Consider the following 19380-nt stretch of genomic DNA (forward strand, 5'->3'; position numbering starts at 1 on the left):
ATATATGAGGTTCGGTACTATCCATGGTTTTAGGCATCCAGTGGGGGTCTGGGAACGTCTCCCCCACGAATAGGGGGGGACAGCTGTGTTTTTATTTTATTAGAAGTATTTTTAGAAAGAATTCTTTTCCATATGTGTGATGATTTTCTAATAATTTTGTTTGTTAACAGTGGAAAGCCTAAGGAACATTGCCCACCCAATCTGGCTCCACTCTGTGTTTCCTATAAGAACATGAAAAGAAGCTCCTCACAAACCTCATTGGATACCATTTCACTTGACAGCATGATATTGGAAGAACAGTTGTTAGAAAGTGATGGAAGTGATAGTCATATATTTTTGGAAAAAGGTAAAGCAGTACAGTTTAAGAATTCATATTATATATATATATACAAATCTTAGAAGTGGTGTTTAAGTATTTTTAGTTATGTTCAACAATTAATTACAGCTCAAAAAAGACTTATTTTTATATACATACACACACAATACAAAGAGCATGGTACCTAACTTTCTAATGGTTGTTCCATTGCTTCTTTTAACGAAATACTCCTTCCTTTTTATGCCTGACATCCAGCAATTATTTGTATACCCTGTCATTTAGATCATAAAGTAGACAATATTAAGGCTACTAGCCTTTATCACAGAGACTCCTCTATCTGGAATTTTGATTAGGTGGGTTTAATTTGTGTGGTGAATTCTCAGTTATGTGGTCCTATGACTGGAATTTTCCCAGACTGGATCTACTGTTTCCCATAACCAGGATTCTCTCACATACGTGATTATGTATGATGGAACTACATGATTCCCTCATTTTATTCAGAAGCAACCAGCGCTTCAGTAAAGACCACTAGGAATGACTTAGTATTAGATGTATCCCCATCACTAAGGCATTGGGGACTTTGTGAACAGGAATAAAAAGCATGGGCCATAGCCAGAGAATAGTTGCCACAGACACTGAAGCTCAAGAGACCAGAGGCAAATGTGAATTACTTTGTGTATAAAGGGTAATAAGCCTATTGATACAGTTGAAAACAGCTTAGGTCAGGAAAGGCTCTTAGCTTCAGAAACTGAAGCTTAGAGAAATTAGTATACAGTCAGGAAGTAATAGAGGCAGATTTGGAACTCAGCTAATCTGACTCAAGAGCCTTAGCTTTTAACCAACCAGTATGCTATACTAGCCTCCAGACTTGGGAAATGATTGCTATATGTAAACAGAAAGCCCTAATCTAACCCCATTATAGGCAATGCATAGCAATCTCCTTTCCAGCATACTCTACCAGTTAAATGTAGAGGAGGTACTGATATGGGTCATAAAAAATCTGTTCTAGATTCACACATAGCTCTATTGCCTAGTTCCCCTGCCCCCTTTATGGTTTAAAATCCTACCTTAACAGATTTCTGTTCTATGATCAAAATATACTTCAAAAACATTATTCCTGGGCTGGCCCGGTGGCGCAAGCGGTTAAGTGCAAACGCTCTGCTGCGGCGGCCTGGGGTTCGCCGGTTCGGACCCCGGGCGTGCACCGACGCACTGCTTGGCAAGCCACGCTGTGGTGGCATCCCATATAAAGTGGAGGAAGGTGGGCATGGATGTTAGCCCAGGGCCAGTCTTCCTCGGCAAAAAAAAAAAGGAGGATTGGCAGATGTTAGCACAGGGCTGATCGCCTCACACACAAAAAAAAAACATTATTCCTGTAAAAAATATCCCTACTTACTCTCAAAAACCATCAGTGATTTTCTTATTGTTATTTCTAAAAATTAAATAATTAATAAAAGTGACTACCACTCATTGTGGAAAACCTGAAAATACAGACAACTACAATTTGGAAAATAAAATAACCGAAAAGTCCCACAATCTAAATATATCAATTGTCGTTTATTTTATGAGTTGTTATGTATATATTCATATATATGTGTATTTGGTGTCATACTACATATATGGTTTTTTAACCTGCTTTTTAATCACCTGTAAGCATTTTCTAATATTATTTAAACTCTTTTGAAAATATTTTTAAAGTCTATTAAATTGTCATAAGAATGTACCATAACCTTTTAATCATTTCCCCGATATTGGAGATTGCTTATAGGTTTTTATGGTTATAAAAATGCTTTAATTAATATCATTGTTCATAAATTTTTGTCTGCATTTCTAATTACTGTCTTAGATTCCAGCGGTAGACTATTTTTAGGATCTTGAAAAATATAAGGGCATTGATTTTGTATGCAACATTTAAATGATATGTGACTGTGTATTCCTAGTTCTCCTGAACTGTAATGATTTTATATGCACACACACATATGTATAGAAACAGATAACACATATACATATGTATATATACATAATTTTGAATATGTATACATATGTATGTATACATAATTGTGAATATGTATACATATTTATGAACAAACACATAGCTGGATTACCACTCCACCACAGGCTCCTAACTAGTCTCCCCACTTCTATGCTTGTCAATTGCCAGTTCATTCTTCATTCCATAGGCAGAATACTCTTTTAAAAATGTAAATACTATCATGTCAATCTCCATTTTAATCCTGATAACTTCTCATTGCTATAAGGCTATTAAGTTTAAAAACCTTAATGTTACTGACAATGCTCTGTGTAATATGGCCCCAGCTTACCGTTTCTGCTGTTTTCCCGTGTCCTTACTACATGTCATATGTACTATAGTATATTTCAGTCTTTCTCTCAGTTTATTCACTGTGACAAACTTTTTCACCTCAGTCTTTGTGTCTGTGCCTAGAATGCTCTTTTTGTTTCTGTTTATTTTAGTTTAAATATTATTTTATCAGGGAAGGCTTCTTAACCCCTGTTAGGAACTCCCTGTGAAATGGGAGTTTATCATCTTCTCTTACCACAATTGTATTTATATGCATCTTCCATAGCCCTAAAAATTGTTTATTCATTGATTCAATAAATAATTTATTGAGCACCTACTCCGTTGCCAGGCACTGGGTTAGAAGCTGATTATGTAATGGTAAATATCATGGTAAAAAAATTGAGGCTGTGTTTTGTATATCTGGCTTTTCTAATCTAATTTTTATAGTAATCCATTTTTTGATATTTTCAAAAAGTATTGATCTGTGATAGACACAAAATTTTTTAAGAATTGTCTTTTACCACAGAGAGCTTGAGAAGTATTGAATTACAGCACATTAAGTCAGGTAGATAAAGATAGAGAATGATCACATTGATAATAGTGACATAAACTTCATGTAGAAGATAACTGGAGTTTACTGTAGGATACTGAAAAGGGAAATGAAGTGGTCAGACTGGGACTATTCAGTGTCGGATAGCTTAGAGGAGGGCGAAGCTGGCTGACCAGGAACCTGCTAGTTATACCAGCACTGCACCTGCAATGAGGAGGACACAGGCTCTGGTCAGCTGTGGTAGATTTCTTTTCATACTAAGTTTAGGGCTTTGGTATCGCTAACATTTTATTGTGGGAGTTTATTTCTTATTATTTTCTGACTAACCACAATGTAATTTTTCTTTGCTTATTGTCTGTTAAACAGTGCTATGCTTGAGAAAGAGTTGAAGGGATAGTCCATTTTGGTTAGATAAATGTAATGTTCTTGGATCATGCGTAAAACTGATTTTAATTTATCAGTTTATTTTTCGATTATTTTAGGTATTGAAAAGAACTCAACTACAAATTACCAGAGCCCAGCAGAGAGTGCAAATGCCAGTGCAAACCTAAAGAATTATGGTGAAACCTCTCCAGATGCCATCAGTACAAATTCAGAGGGTGCTCAAGAAAATCATAATGACCTGGTAATCATTTCAGGGAGATGCTATGAAGGGAAATCCACCAACTTTATCTCATATTCAATATGTACAGATTTTAAGATATTAATATATAAAATGAGTTGACTTAGATGGTGGGGATTCACTTTGTTCTTTCTACTCTTGAAAAGTCTTCCTTCCCTCTCACTGAATTGTTTTTCTCTGAATTTCACTTTTCTTAATTTGGTTTGTTTTCTTTTTGTATAGAGGAGAAGAGGTTCTTTCTTTTTTCCATCTTATCTTTTATTTTTTGACCTTTATTTCCATATAGATGCACTTGAAAAAGTTTGATGGTAAGAATGGTAGTTCTTGTGAAGGGCTTTCTACAAAAGAAACATGTTATTGATTTTGTTTCAAGCCCTTCTCATCCAGTGAAGTATTCTTATGGAGGACTTAGAAAATGTGTTCAGCTTTTAGTGAAAGTAATTTCTCATGGAAATTTCATATAATTTAATTTTTATGACCTAAAAAAATTCTTCTCTTGACTGAATAGGAAGAAAGGAAGCTGAAGTTTGTCACTATAATATAATAACCATGTTCTGTTGATCGCAAGTATATTTTAGGTGTATTAGGTCACAATTGTATTTTTAGGGGTTATAGTAGTTTCCTGTATTATTTCTTGAATTTTGTTTTGAATCACTTGGTATACTAATATTATTTATGCAATCATTATTAGATGTCAGTTGTGGTGTTTAAAATTACTGGTGTTAATGGGGAAATTGACATCCGAGGGGAAGATACGGAAATCTGTCTTCAAGTGGACCGAGTGACGCCAGATCAGTTAGGCAATGTCAGTCTTCGGCATTACCTTTGTAATCGTCCAGTAGGTAAGACTTTAATGTGATTTAAACTTGTTTTGTTTTTTATATATATGACTCATCAGCAGTCCTATCTTTGATATAAATGAATTCAAGGAAAATTACATTTATTCATAATAATGCAAGAGATTTGTTCTTTTAGATTACTTTATTTCCATAAAGTATTTTGATTAAGTTATTAGAAATATAATCTGTTGAAGATGTATTATATAATTTCTTTTTGTTTCTGCTGTTGATAACTTCCATCTTTTACTCTTTCAATTTTTCTGTTCTTTGAGATAATAGGTCTGAGAAAACTGAGCTATTTTCTATATGAAAAGAGTGGTAAAGTAATCCTAGAAGGTCAAACTTAGTTCCACTCTAGATAGATGTCAATTTCTATATTCCATTATCTTGCTTATAAGCAGACCTTTCCTGAGTCTGGCATGATACTTAGTATTTAGAAAAATCATGTATCCTGTTCTTGTGATTCTTTAGTCTAATATCAACACATTCACTTGGACACAGAGGAATATAAGCAACAAAACATGCAGCATATGAAGAGGAACCACATTAAACTATCCCTTTTTCAAAGTTTATATGGAGTTATCACTCATGGTTTTCAGTCCTTTGAAGAAATGAATTTATTTTATTAGACTAGTTATACTAAGAATTTAAAATGACAATGTTCAGTTTTTTAAATCTTTTAAAAAGTCACTGAGCTGTAATATTTTCTTTGCTGTATACACAGAATGCTGTGTCTGATACATAACATGTTGAAATACATACAGTCCTGCATGATATCAAATAAGTATGCTATCACCTTACATGCTGGGAATTACAGGTAAATGTGCCATTTGTCTGTAAACCAGCATCATGAAAAAAAATTGACTTCTGGCTTTTTTCTATGTGTAGGCCTTGAGTTAACAATGTATCTACTAAAAATTTCAAGAATTTTATATTAGCAAGTGTAAATCCCATTAGCATGCAAAATGGAGTAAGCTAAGTTTATAGTTGGAAAGGTTTTGTAGTGGATAAAAAACAAAAAAAAGATTGAACATAAAATTTCAAAACCTAGACCCTGTCCTGTATTCCACCCAAACACTCTTCAAATTGTACACTCTTAGATTATTTCCAATTGCGCAATTTTTTTTACTTCTCTTTATAGCTCACTTAATACTATGTCCTATCACTTTGTTTCATTTTGTTGCTATTGAAGAAATCATTTTGAAGTGCCTCGTATGTTGGGGTTATATAGTCAGTGCTGTCTAATGCCTTATTTTTTCTCAACTCTCTCTGTTGTTTGATGATAAAAAACAAGAAGAAAGAAAGGAAGGAGGAGGAGAAAGGGGAATGGGAAAAGGAGAAAAAAATAGTTTAGCTTGAACATTTCAAACATTGATAAGCCATATGAACAAAGAGTGTATTTGATCTATAGTTTATATGAACTGCTGTCACTGTACAGGAATGATGAAAACTGCAAAGTTGTTTTTGCTTTTGTTTGCTTTTGTTTTTCTATAGTGTGTGGATTTCAGATTCCTTTCCCAGGAAGACCTTAACGTAATAGTTGCATGGTATAAGAGGTAGTAGGCAGGATGACTAATGAAGATTTTGTTTTATCTCTGTTCCAAATAAATACTCTTTGTTTGAAATTATTTCTAGCTCTCAACTCCCTGGAGTATGCATCTCTGTGTGTGTGTGTGTGTGTGTGTGTGTGTGTGTGTGTGTGTGTAGATATAGATATGTAGATATATAGATAGATAAAAGAGAAAATAAAATCACATTTACCAAGTTGTTTCTCATTGCTCTGATTGTTAAATAGACAAGCTAATTAACTCTTTTTTTCTTGATATAGGAAAGAACACTAACCATTATCAGTTTGTGGCCATTTCTTTTACCTTCTATTTAAAAAAATAAAAATATGTGAATTCTTAATTGTTTAAAGGATTCTTTGGAATTTTATTTGAACTCTTCTTGTATCTATATTATTTATTTATTTTGAATGTTAGTAAGTAGTACTAACATTAATTAAATATCATTCTGTACCTGAAATAAAAACTTTAAAAACAACTGTCCACTTTGACTTGTGTATGGAGATCTATCTTTGGTGCATAAATATACCTATCTTTGATTTCTTGCACCCCCTCCACTTCACAAATATGTATACATTTGACTTCTGTAAGAGTAGAGTATTCACATCCATGTTGACGGAAAATAAACATCTTTCTATCATGAATTTAATTAGTGGGGTCTTCTTATAAGGACCCATGAGACAGATAACTTGGATACCTCAATAACTGAAACAGCTTTGCCTTTCCAGAACAATTAGTTTATTTTTAACTCATGGATTCCATGAATTGTGAAACTGATTGTACTTTTCTCTTTGCTGCTAGGAAGCTCATTTTTGGTCCACCTTTGGCATAGAAATTCAAATAATGTATTTTGAGTTATTAACCTTACTATCTATCTCTTCCTTTTCCCTTCTATCCTTGCTCTTCCATTGTTCACTTATTTATCTTATTATGCCTTGTGCATGTTGCCTCCTATTCTTTTTGGAGCTAGGTAACGTGAAATGAACAAAATAGTTACCATGAGGGCCAATTCACTTCAGTAGTTCCAGTAGGAACTTCTATTTTTTTGTGTGTGTGAGGAAGATCAGCCCTGAGCTAACATCTGCCCATCCTCCTCTTTCTTTTCCTGAGGAAGACTGGCCCTGGGCTAACATCCGTGCCCATCTTCCTCCACTTTATTTGGGACGCCGCCACAGTGTGGCCTGACAAGCAGTGTGTCGGTGTGTGCCTGGAATACAAACTGGCGAACCCTGGGCCGCTGCAGTGGAGTGTGCGCACTTAACCACTTGCGCCACTGGGCTGGCCCCGAACTTTTATTTTTTAAAATTAGACATTCTATGGGTACTTTATTGAAATTAAAAAAAGTTTTTTGAACTCGAGTATTTTTATTTCTCTAAGCCACCTCCAATTCTTTTTTGGCATAAATAAATGTAAATATATATATATTTCTTTTTTTTGTTTGTTTATTGCAGTAACATTGGTTTATAACATTGCATAAATTTCAGGTGTACATCATTATACTTCTATTTCTGCATAGATTACATCATGTTCACCACCCAAATACTAATTACAACCCATCACCACTCACATGTGCCTACTTATCCCTTTTGCCTTCCTCCCTCCCCCCTTCCCCTCTGGTAACCACCAATCCAATCTCTGTCTCTATGTGTTTGTTTGTTGTTGTTATTATCTACTACTTAATGAGTGAGACTTGACTTCTCTCCAATATATATATATTTCTTTTGCTATAATATCTGTTTTATCTTCTAATCAAAACATTTTAATGAGATCTTCTCTATTACTTTTCCAATTATTTAATGACCCAATTTTAATGAGGAAGGTGCAGAACTTCAGGCTTCTGTTACTTCTTGAGAAATGGCTTGAGAGTCACTTTAAATGCCATGAGTGTTTTCTTCATCACAGTGGTCTGTTATACAGTCAGGCACTGCATAACGACATTTCAGTCAACAACCGCATATAAGATGGTTCTCCCATAAGATTAGTACCATATAGCCTAGTTGTGTAGTGGGCTATACCATCTATGTTTGTGTAAGTACACTCTGATGTTTGCCTAATGACACATTTCTCAGAACATACCCCTGTCATTAAGCAATGCATTACAAATGTATAGACAGGTAACACACTCAGACACACTCTTAAGTATCTGCGGTTATGCCCCATATTAGATTTATACCATGGCATGTTTTTTCATGTTACCCAAAAATAGAAAATATAGACGAGTCAACATTATTGCAGTAGAAGGTTGTCTGTAAAAATTGAAATTAAGGTTGTGTATGGTATGTTGTATATGTACTGTAATATCATTTAAATTAAGGCTAAATATTAAAACTTTTACTGTTATTGCTGTAACATTGTACAAAGTGACAATAACCTCTTAATGACAAATAATCGAGAGTGACATTTTTGAATAGAGCTACAAAGTTATAATTTTTATATATTCTTTTTCAATAGGTTCAGATCATGAGGCTGTAATTCATTCCAAATCCTCTCCTGAGATTACTTTGAGATTTGAAAGTGGGCCTGGTGCTGTAATACACTCTTTGCTTGCAGAAAAAAATGGATTTCTGCAATGCCATATAGAAAACTTTAGCACTGAGTTTCTTACATCTTCTCTTATGAATATTCAACATTTTTTGGAAGATGAAACTGTTGCAACAGTGATGCCCATGAAGATACAAGTTTCTAACACAAAAATAAATTTAAAAGTATGTTAATAAATATTTTTATGTTATAAATGTTCACTTTGCCTACCTGGACTTTGATTCATGTCTAAGAATATGCCTTCTCTGTAATATATACTCTGTCAGCATTTATTGAAATAAATTTGTTGGTCTTTGGGTTGAATGACAGAGAGATCCTTCTCAGAAATTAGAAAATATCAAAATAGAATGTGCAGTTTTCTCACTAAGATATATTTCTAACTCATTAAAAATATTATTGACTGAAGTAATGTTTGTTAAGAAAATGATTATTTTAATTTTATCATTTACTTTATTAACAACAATACGGTTACTATTTCTCTTTCCTGTAGGATGACAGTCCTCGTAGTAGTGCAGTATCCCTTGAACCAGCTCCTGTAACAGTTCATATTGATCATCTTGTGGTAGAGAGAAATGATGATGGCTCTTTTCATATCAGAGGTATGTATGAAAAACAATTTAAATGAACACCTACTGAAATTTGAAATTAAATTATTTATATGCTGATTTTTTTTTCCACTCATACTTATTTATTTCATATGTATGTACATATATAGTAGTAGATGATTGAGGGACACTTTAAGTTCATTGTAATAAAATATCATCTGTGTATGGACCCCTCTACCTTGGAGATAACTCATCTACAGTTGATTTAGTACCTATTGTATAAATGTGTTTTGAATGGAAGTAAGAGGCTTTTTTGGTCTTACATGTCTCTTGATCTTACTTGAGTCTCTTACTTGATCCCTTTCTTAGCTTTCTTTTCCACTCTGACCTGGTATACTCCCTGTAATGGAATTTGTTTTGCACTTTTCCACCTTCGCATTCTTATTTGCCTTGTTATGCCTCATTAAATTTATTTGTTCCCTTCCAAGGTCATCTTAAGCTTCTCCTTTTCAGTGAACCCTTCTCTATAACCTGATATGACCTCTTATAATTCTTGGGTACTTAATCTCTGTACATTAGTTACTTACGGTATATTGCTTTGTATTCAGTTCTGCTTTAATGTTTATCTCCATTATAACAAGATTTTTTAGGTCTCTAATGTAAGGACTATATCTTGTACACTAGTGTGGAGTAGTGGAAAGAGCTTGAGTCAATAGATTTAGGTGTTCTAGTCCTCACTTTGTTAGTAGCTACTTAAGGGTGAAATATGAGGGACTGATACATGCATCTATTTCATCTATCAAAACCTCATGAAATGACATAAAATATGTTAAAAGAAGAGTAAAGCCACAACAGTATTGCAAAAGAAAAATAAGTACCATCAGTGTATCAAAAATTCTTAAAAGAGCACAACCAGAGAGCAAACTAAAGAGACAAAACCAGAAAAATCTGTAGCTATAAACCCATGAAAGAAAGCACCGTTGCTGAGGTAGGATCAGTGTGGTAAGACTCTTCTTAACTGAAGAGTCTTCCCCTCTGGAGTTTGGGGCCAGCTGGAGCAAACATAGGAGTCAAGCCAACAAAGATCAAAATGTCAGCTTCATTAGTGATAAAAACTTAGGTGGAGAAGATAGCTTAGGTCTGTGAAAAGATAGGTTTGCTGTGTATCTTTCTCCCCCAAATGCTTTAGATCCCAAAACTCTAGGTCTGTCTGGTAGAGAAAGCAGAATAGAATGCACCCTTTTTGCAGGCAAGGTTTATACCAAAGTGAGAAGAGACTTAATCACATAACACTTTTTCTAAACTCATCAGTCAGATTAGTCATACCTTCTTCCTTGTGAAGAAGTTGAAGGAGGCTCAGGAGAGTCCAGGAGGACTACTCTAGGGAAGTTCCTCCTCAAAAACAAGACAAGTCTTCTCAAGAGAAGACTTACTGAGATTAGAATGGATCTCTGAGGCAATAGGCTTTTTCAGGTCCTCTCCTATGCTTCTACCAAGTAGCAGGCTTCAATGTGTTTTGCATATCGATTAAAACATTGAGGGTGGATTCTGCAGCTGCTAAGCCCCAGGAAAGGAATGATTTCACATCCAGTTGACAGTGTTGGTATCTTTCACCCAGCAATACAACCTCTTCTCACATAATCACTAGATGCCAGCTATGGCAAATAGAAACAACATCCATAGTCAAGAAAATGGGATAAACATTTGAAGAAAACAGTACCAGGCAGTGTACATGATTGTGAGCAAGAAACACTCTCTAGCTGATTGAATAGAAAAGGAGCTTTTAAAAAAACTATTGGAGGGCTGGCCCGGTGGCTTAGCGGTTAAGTGCGCGTGCTCCGCTGCTGGCGGCCCGGGTTCGGATCCTGGGCGCGCACCGACGCACCGCTTCTCTGGCCATGCTGAGGCCGCGTCCCACGTGCAGCAGCTAGAAGGATGTGCAACTATGATTTACAACTATCTACTGGGGCTTTGGGGGGAAAAAAAAGAAAAAACAAAACAAAAAAAAACTATTGGAGGGCTGGCCCCGTGGCTTAGCGGTTAAGTGCGTGCCCTCCGCTACTGGTGGCCCGGGTTCAGATCCTGGGCGCGCACTGACGCACCGCTTCTCTGGCCATGCTGAGGTGGCATCCCACATACAGCAGCTAGGATGTGCAACTATGACATACAACTATCTACTGGGGCTTTGGGGGTAAAAAGGAGGAGGATTGGCAATAGATGTTAGCTCAGAGCTGGTCTTCCTCAGCAAAAAGAGAAGGGTTGGCGTGGATGTTAGCTCAGGGCTGATCTTCCTCACAAAAAAAAAAAAAAACTATTGGAATAGAATAGAATTGAGAGTCCAGAAATAAACCCTAACATTTATGGTTCATTGATTTTTGACAATGGTGCCAAGACAATTCAATGGGGAGAAGAATAGCCTCTTCCACAAATGGTGCTGGAACTATTAGCTATCCACATGAATGAAGCTGGACCACGTCTTTATATCATACACAAAAATTTACTCTGAATGGATCAGAGACCTAAATTGAAGAGGTAAAACTATTAAAACTCTTAAAAGAAAAAATAGGAGTAAATCTTCATGACCTTGGGTTAGGCAAGGCCTTGTCAGATACCATACCAACAGCACAAAAATAAAAAGAAAAAATAGGTAAATTGGCCTACATTGAAATTTAAAACTTTTGTGCCTCAAATGATACTATCAAGAAAGTGAAAAGACAGCCCACATGCTGGGAGAAAATATTTGCAAGTCATGTATCTGATAAGAGACTGGTATCTAAACTATATAAAGAACTCTTATAACTCCATACTGAAAAAGATAAATAACCCAATTAAAAATGGGCAAAGGATTTGAACAGACATTTTTCCAAAGAAGATATACAAATGGCCTTACTGCACATGAAAGATGCTTGACATCATTAGCCATTAGGGAAATGTAGTTGCACATCCCTGTAGTTGCTGTATGTGGGACGTGGCCTCAGCATGGCCAGAGAAGTGGTGCGTCGGTGCGTGCCCGGGATGCGCCCGGGATCCGAACTCGGCCGGGATCCGAACTCGGGCCGCCAGCAGCGGAGCTCTCGAACTTAACTGTTAAGCCACCGGGCCTGCCCATGGGAAATGTAAATCAAAACCACAAGGAGATACCACTTCACACGCACTGAGATGACTAATCAGAAAGATAATAACAAGTTGTGGGAGGATGTGGAGAAACCGGAACCTTCCTACGTTGCTAGGATTGTAAAATGGTGTGGGTGTTTTGGAAACAATTTGGGAGTAACTCAGAAAGTTAAACCTGTGACCTAGCAATTCCACTCAAGAGAACCAACCAAAGTTGTAGCATTTTGTATCCCCACCAGCAATGAATGAGAGTTCCTTTTGCTTCATGTTCTCACTAGCCTTTGGTTTTTGTCAGTGTTCTGGATTTTGGCCATTCTAAATAGGTGTGTAGTGGTATGTTGTTTTAATTTGCATTTCCCTGATGACATATGATGTGGAGCATCTTCTCATATACTTATTTGCCATCTGTATATCTTTTCTGGTGAGGTGCCTTTTAAAGTCATTGGCCCAGAGAGATTTCATATTGATAAAAGACCCCCCAAAACATACCCTTGTCATAAACTTTTATCCATCTAACAACTTTTATCCATCTAGCCATCATTGAAAAATATAAAGCAAACCTATTTGAAATAAAAAGAAATGGTATCATATTATAATGAGATACTACAATCATATTGAGAAACTTGAACATGCCTCTCAGAGTACATAAAAAAATATTTTAAAAATAAGTACATAGGGGCTGGCCCAGTGGCGTAGTGGTTAAGTTCAAGCACTCCACTTCAGTGGCCCGGGGTTTGTGGGTTTGGATCCTGGGCATGGACCTACGTACCGCTTATCAAGCCATGCTGTGATAGGTGTCCTACATATAAAATAGAGGAAGATGGGCATGGATGATAGCCAAGGGCCAATCTTCCTCAGCAAAAAGAGGCAGATTGGCAACAGATGTTAGCTCAGGGCTAATCTTCCTCACCAAAAAAAAAAAGTACATAAAAAATTTGATTATGGAGAAATTGAATAACGTGTTTGACAACTTTATATATATGTACATATATGTTCGTGGGTGTTTGAAATTTCATGTTCCAGTCAATTCATAATTTCCAAAATCCAAATATGTGTGTATGTGTTTGCTAAAAAAAATTTGCTAAAGAAAACAAAATCAAAAAAAGAGTGTTTTAAATGACATGTTTGTAACATCTGAAGAAAAATATTCACTTGCCTACTCATATTGAAGAAACACTCATAGAATTAAACATCAATTTGATGAGTAAAAACTAATTTAAAAATCAGGGTGCTTTGAAGTTTCTTCCCCAGTATTTTCCCTTAACGTTTATCTTGATTATACAGTTAGTCAAGTACATATTTTATCAATTGTGAACTGTATTTTAATATAGTAGCTAAAGGCAAAATAAATCAAGGGTCCAGCAAGGGTGTATATTTGCTTGAAGATCATTTCAACATGGAAATTCCATTTGGATTTGTCTTTCAAGTTGCGTGTTTGAAAAAAAATCCCAGCTGAATAACCAGTCTACCCTAATGATAGCAAGATAAAATCCATTTTTATTTTTTCGTTATGGCATGTCTCACATTTTACGCACCTCATGGCTTATATTTTTGAAAACTAGAAGCTGCTCCTTATTAAATGTATTACATTTTAAGAATATATTTTTTCTTATCTCATGTCTTTACAATGACAGGTTATTTCGATGTTTTCAGCAAAGCAGTTTAGGTAGTCATGAAATGTTAGAGGAAAAGGCATATGCTAGATTTTTTAAAAATGGGCATCAAGGGGCCGCCTCCGTGGCTTAGCGGTTAAGTGCTCGCACTCCACTGCTGGCAGCCCGGGTTCGGATCCCAGGCGCGTCTCGATGCACTGCTTCTCCGGCCATGCTGAGGCCACGTCCCACATACAGCAACTAGAAGGATGTGCAGCTATGACATACAACTATCTACTGGGGCTTTGGAGGGAAAAAATTAATAAATAAAGTTAAAAAAAATATATCTTTAAAAAAAAAATGGGCATCAAAACTCAGAGTATTATTTAAATTTAACCAGCAGGTCTCATGCATTTAAATTGTGAATATACTTTTTGAAATCTCACTGGGATGATGGAAAAGTGTGTCATGCTATTCAGGATATTAGCATTGTACAGATTCCAAGATAATTTATTTTAAAGTAGTTTTCCATTGGCACTGGAAAGAACAACATATTTTAAGCATAAACAAGTAAGCTTTGTTTTATATATTTCAATGTATTCCTAAAAGCAATGTCATGAGGCAGATTATGTTATTTTTCTTATGAAGTGGAAATTTGCTTTAGTCTTCAGTGTATGAAGTGTATAATGTAACAGTAGCCTATTGTACCCCACATATAGCTTATATGGTAATGTATCATAAATGTGACTCAAACTAATACATCAGCTATGATAAACAAGTATTTAAACAGTAATTTTATTTGCTTCTTAGAATTTAGAAGGGCTTTGGGGGAATGATTTAAATGGCCCAACTTTCTCAGACAGCTCTTAGAAATTTCAAGTTATGCTGTTTTTCCTACTTTGAAGTAAAGTTATTTAGCAAGCAGGAGCTTTCAAAATAATCTCATTAGTAGCTGTTTCCACAATTTGTTGTGGGTGTTTGTTGCTGTGATCATGGCAGTTTACCTAATTTTTGTCTTCACTCCTTCCTGTTCTTTCAGTGTATTCTAAGCTGTAGTTGATGCTCTGAAGTGATTAAATAAAGTCCATCATGAAGGAATAGGTGCTTTTATACCTTTTTTTTTTGCTGCTTATCATAGTACTTCACACTTCTTGGGAAAGTCTTAGAAACAGTTGCCAGTTTTTCAGTAAAGACTTTAAAGAGAAATTTCAAATAATTTTTCAGAAAATTGCAAAGGTACACTACAGTTTGTTTCTTGCTCCAGTGAAGTATGGCTGATTAGGTAACTATTAATAAGACTACTAATAAGAGAAAAAGATGTTTGTTGTGTGTGTGTATATAGCGTGCCATCTATTAATTAATAGTAGCGTAGTGGCCCTCAACATTTTTTCCACCCAACACACCTAGGACCTGGATACTCCCATCTAGAACAGTGGCCCATTATGGCATTTATGGCATTGATTCTCAACCAGAAGGGTTGTGAGGAGGGACTACTTCCTAATAGATTATTTTAGTATGTTGTGGGGGAGGGGCACTGTATATTTAATGGTCTGTGATAAGCAGCTCTTTACCACACCACACCCTTAGGATCATTGCCATAATGCTCCCTGACTGGGAATGGGGGAAGATGTTTTTGATTACTAAACCTAAAGAAAGGTGTAAAACCTAAACTCTGAAAAGTGTCTGTATGACCAGAGAAGAAAAATGAAATCTTCTGTTTGAATCAACAGAGAACTATTAAAGTCTATATTTAAAGTCAAATTTTTTTGTGTGTGTGAGGAAGATCAGCCCTGAGCTAACAGCCATGCTAATCCTCCTCTTTTTTTTTTTGCTGAGGAAGACCAGCTCCGAGCTAACATCTATTGCCAATCCTCCTCCTTTTTTTTCCCCAAAGCCCCAGTAGATAGTTGTATGTCATAGTTGCACATCCTTCTAGTTGCTGTATGTGGGACGCGGCCTCAGCGTGGCCGCAGAAGCGGTGCATCGGTGCGCACCAGGGATCCGAACCCTGGGCCACCAGTAGCGGAGCACGCGCACTTAACCGCTAAGCCACGGGGCCGGCCCAGAAGTCAAATATTTATTGAGCACTTACTTGGTACTATAACAATATTTGAATAATGCTTTCCAGTTTATAAAGTTCCTTTACATTAAATATTAACTCATTTAATTCTTACCATAACCCTTTGAGATAATTAAGGCAATAGTATTCTTATCACCTCCATTTTGCAAATGAAGAAATTGAAGTTTAGACAGATTGAGCGACTTGTTCAAGATGAAAGAGCTAGAAAGTAAGTGGCAGAGCCTGCACTGGGGAAAAAGCATATGTTGCTGTAAGACGCTGCACATTTCATCCGTGAGAGGTGTAGATTTGTTCATCAAAGTTTGTCCTAAAAACTTGAAAAAAGCTCTTTTAAAGGAAATACATCCTTCTGTAGTAATAGACTCCAGTCACCCCTGTCACTCACTGGTTCTCTCCCTTCCCATTCCTTTCCAGTCTCTCCCATCTTTTTATCCTCTTCTTCCTCCTGCCTTTTCCTCCCCATTCCCTCCCTTCTTATCTTCTTTTCCCTTCCTACTCCCTCCTCCCTTCTTATCTCTCCTTCTTTATCTCCCCTTATATATACATCCCTCTTCCTCTCTCCCCATCCTCCCTCCTGCTTTTCCGCCACTCTCCATCTTTCTCACTTCTCCCTCCTGTATCTCATTCCTTCTTTCCCTCTCCCCATCTTTCTTCCTCTTCCCTTCTCTCTCCTTCCCTTTTCCCTCCTCATTCCACCTCCCAGTGATTGAAATAAAATGAGTTTCAGAATTGGTTAGTCAGTGGTTTTTTCATTATTCTTAGGATCCCATGAGTAGTGAGAGGTAGGCTAAGTAGAATAGGCCCTGGGTCCTCTATTATCCTCACTACAGCCAGTGTAACTCAGCTTTTCTTTTTAGTTCATGTTAGCATTCTGTGTCAGATTTCATTAAAAGCAGAGTTTTGCTCCTTTAAAAATTTGAAAACCACAGTGTGTTATAAATTACTAATCAAGTAGTAGTTCAGGGGTATTCTTAGTCTTTTGAGTTTGAAAGAGTAGAGAACTTGGCTTTCCTGTGACATAGTACTCTAGGATTTCTCTTATAGTCAGTACCAAGCCGAATGGTATGCTAGTCTGAACCAATACAGCAGTTTTTGTGGGATTTTTTGGTCATTATATTACTAAAAACATAACCGGTGCAAGACAGTATTGTAAAAAGTAGTTTCTGATTTGAAACCACTATAATAAAATGAAACTAAGAACAGGCCACAACTCAACTTGATGGTCCTTATCCATGTACATAGAACTATTCCATTTTTATATATACAGAATAGGGGCAAAATTGATAGAACTATCATGGAGGGTAATTTGGTAATATGAACAAAAGCTTAAAAAATGTTTTTATTCTTTGACTTAGCTATCCCCTTCTGGGAATCTTTTTTTGTTTGTGAGGAAGATCAGCCCTGAGCTAACATCCGATGCCAATCCTCCTCTTTTTGCCAAGGAAGATTGGCCCTGGGCTAACGTCCGTGCCCATCTTCCTCTACTTTATACGGGACGCCGCCACAGCATGGCTTGACAGGCGGTGCATACGCGCGTGCCTGGGATCTGAACCTACGAACCCCAGGCTGCTGCAGCGGAGCGCGCACACTTAACCGCTGCGGGCCGGCCCCGGGAATCTTTTTAAGGGGGAAAATTATGTTGAGTGGATATTACTCTTTTGGCTACTCAATATAATTTGATTTGGCAAACTGCCATTCTCTCATTCCATGTCATTTTGGTGGACCTGGCAATCACATGACTCTATGACAAAAGTGGGAGTAGGACCCAGCTTGGCCAATCAAAAGATTTCAGCCCTTGGGACGTGGTGAGAGGTAAATGAGTTGACTGTGACCCAAACATTGAGTCTTTTTTGTGAATCGATCAGGACACTGAGAGAAAAAGGGTCACAGACTGTAAAACTTACTTGTTTGGTGTCACTAATGGCTACGTTTGGTGTCACTAATGGCTACCTTTGCTGTCATATGACTGAACCAACACAGAGGAAAAGAAAAGAGGACATGAGAAGTAGAGTCAGGTTCCTAAAATGACACTCCTGAGGACATCCTACGAATCCCAGTATCTAGCCATGCCTGAAGCACCATCACTTGGACTCCTCTGTTACAGAAACAAATACATTTCCTTTTTTAAAATCAAGTTTGAGTTGGCTTCTGTTCACTTGCAACCTCAAGTGCTCTGACTATATGTGATCCAAAAAGTAGGAAAAAATGTTGATGTGTAAGGATATTCTCTGCCTTGTTTTTTATAATAATTTTTTGATTAAAGCATTTTTGAGAATAAGTCTTAGGCCATACCATTCACCCAAATAAAGTATACAATTCAGTGTTATTTAGTATGCTCACAAATGGTGTAACCATCACTACAATCAGTTTTAGAACATTTTCATCACCCTCAAAAACCTCTGTACCTACTGGCAGTCTCTCCCCGTTCCTTCCCCAGCCCTAGGCAACTATGAATTGACTTTCTACCTCTATAGATTTGCCTGTTCTGGAAACTTCATATAAATAGAATCATACAATATATGGGCTTCTGTGTCCAGCTTCTTTTACTTACCAGCTGGGTCACCAATGGTGAACAGGTTTCAGTGGAGCTGAATCGACGGCACCAACAACAACAATCTTTCACTTACCATAATGTTTTCAAGTTTCATTCATGTTGTTGCATGTATCAGTACTCATTCCTTTGTATGGCCAAATAATATTTCATTCTGTGGACATACTACATTTTGTTTATCCATTTGTTGCTTATTGGACATTTAAATTGTTTCTACTTTTTGGCAATTATGAATTATACTGCTGTAAACATTGGTGAATAAATTTTTGTTTCTCTTGGGTACATATCTAAGAATGGAATTATTGGGACACATGGTAACTATGTTTAACGATTTGAGGAATTGCCAGACTGTTTTCCAAAGTGGCTCCACCATTCTACATGTTTACCACTAGCAGTGTATGAAGGTTCCAACTTCTCCAACTTCTCTTTGTCAGCACTTATTATCTGACTTTTTGATTATAGGTATCCTACTGGGTATGAAGTAGTAGATCATTATGGGTTTGATCTACACTTCCCTAATAGCTAATGATGTCAAGCATCTTTTCATATTTTTATGGCCATTTGTATGTCTTTGGAGAAATGTCGATTCACATCCTTTGCCTATTTTTTAAATGGATTGTCTTCTTATTATTGATTATATAAAGAATTCTTTATATATTGTAGAAATAAGTCTCTTATCAAATATATGATTTGGAAATATTTTCTCCCATCCTATAAGCTTTTTACTTTTTTGATAGTTTCTTTTGAAGCACAAAAATTTTTTTTA

The 19380-nt window shown here is 36.4% G+C and overlaps 1 protein-coding gene across 3 annotated transcripts in view; it reads left to right on the forward strand.

Moving 5' to 3' along the window:
• The window catches only part of BLTP3B (bridge-like lipid transfer protein family member 3B), a 90270-nt gene that overhangs the window by 64544 nt on the left and 6346 nt on the right, over nt 1-19380 (forward strand). For all 3 annotated transcript variants that reach the window (XM_014780251.2, XM_004418007.2, XM_087449059.1), the window contains 5 exons: nt 171-346; nt 3648-3790; nt 4479-4629; nt 8643-8896; nt 9223-9331. In XM_014780251.2, the coding sequence (XP_014635737.1) occupies nt 171-346; nt 3648-3790; nt 4479-4629; nt 8643-8896; nt 9223-9331 (833 nt within the window). The remainder of the gene's footprint in view (nt 1-170; nt 347-3647; nt 3791-4478; nt 4630-8642; nt 8897-9222; nt 9332-19380) is intronic.

Source organism: Ceratotherium simum, chromosome 25 (assembly GCF_057802395.1).
Source record: "Ceratotherium simum simum isolate JZ-2026a chromosome 25, ASM5780239v1, whole genome shotgun sequence".
Classification (NCBI taxonomy): domain Eukaryota; kingdom Metazoa; phylum Chordata; class Mammalia; order Perissodactyla; family Rhinocerotidae; genus Ceratotherium; species Ceratotherium simum.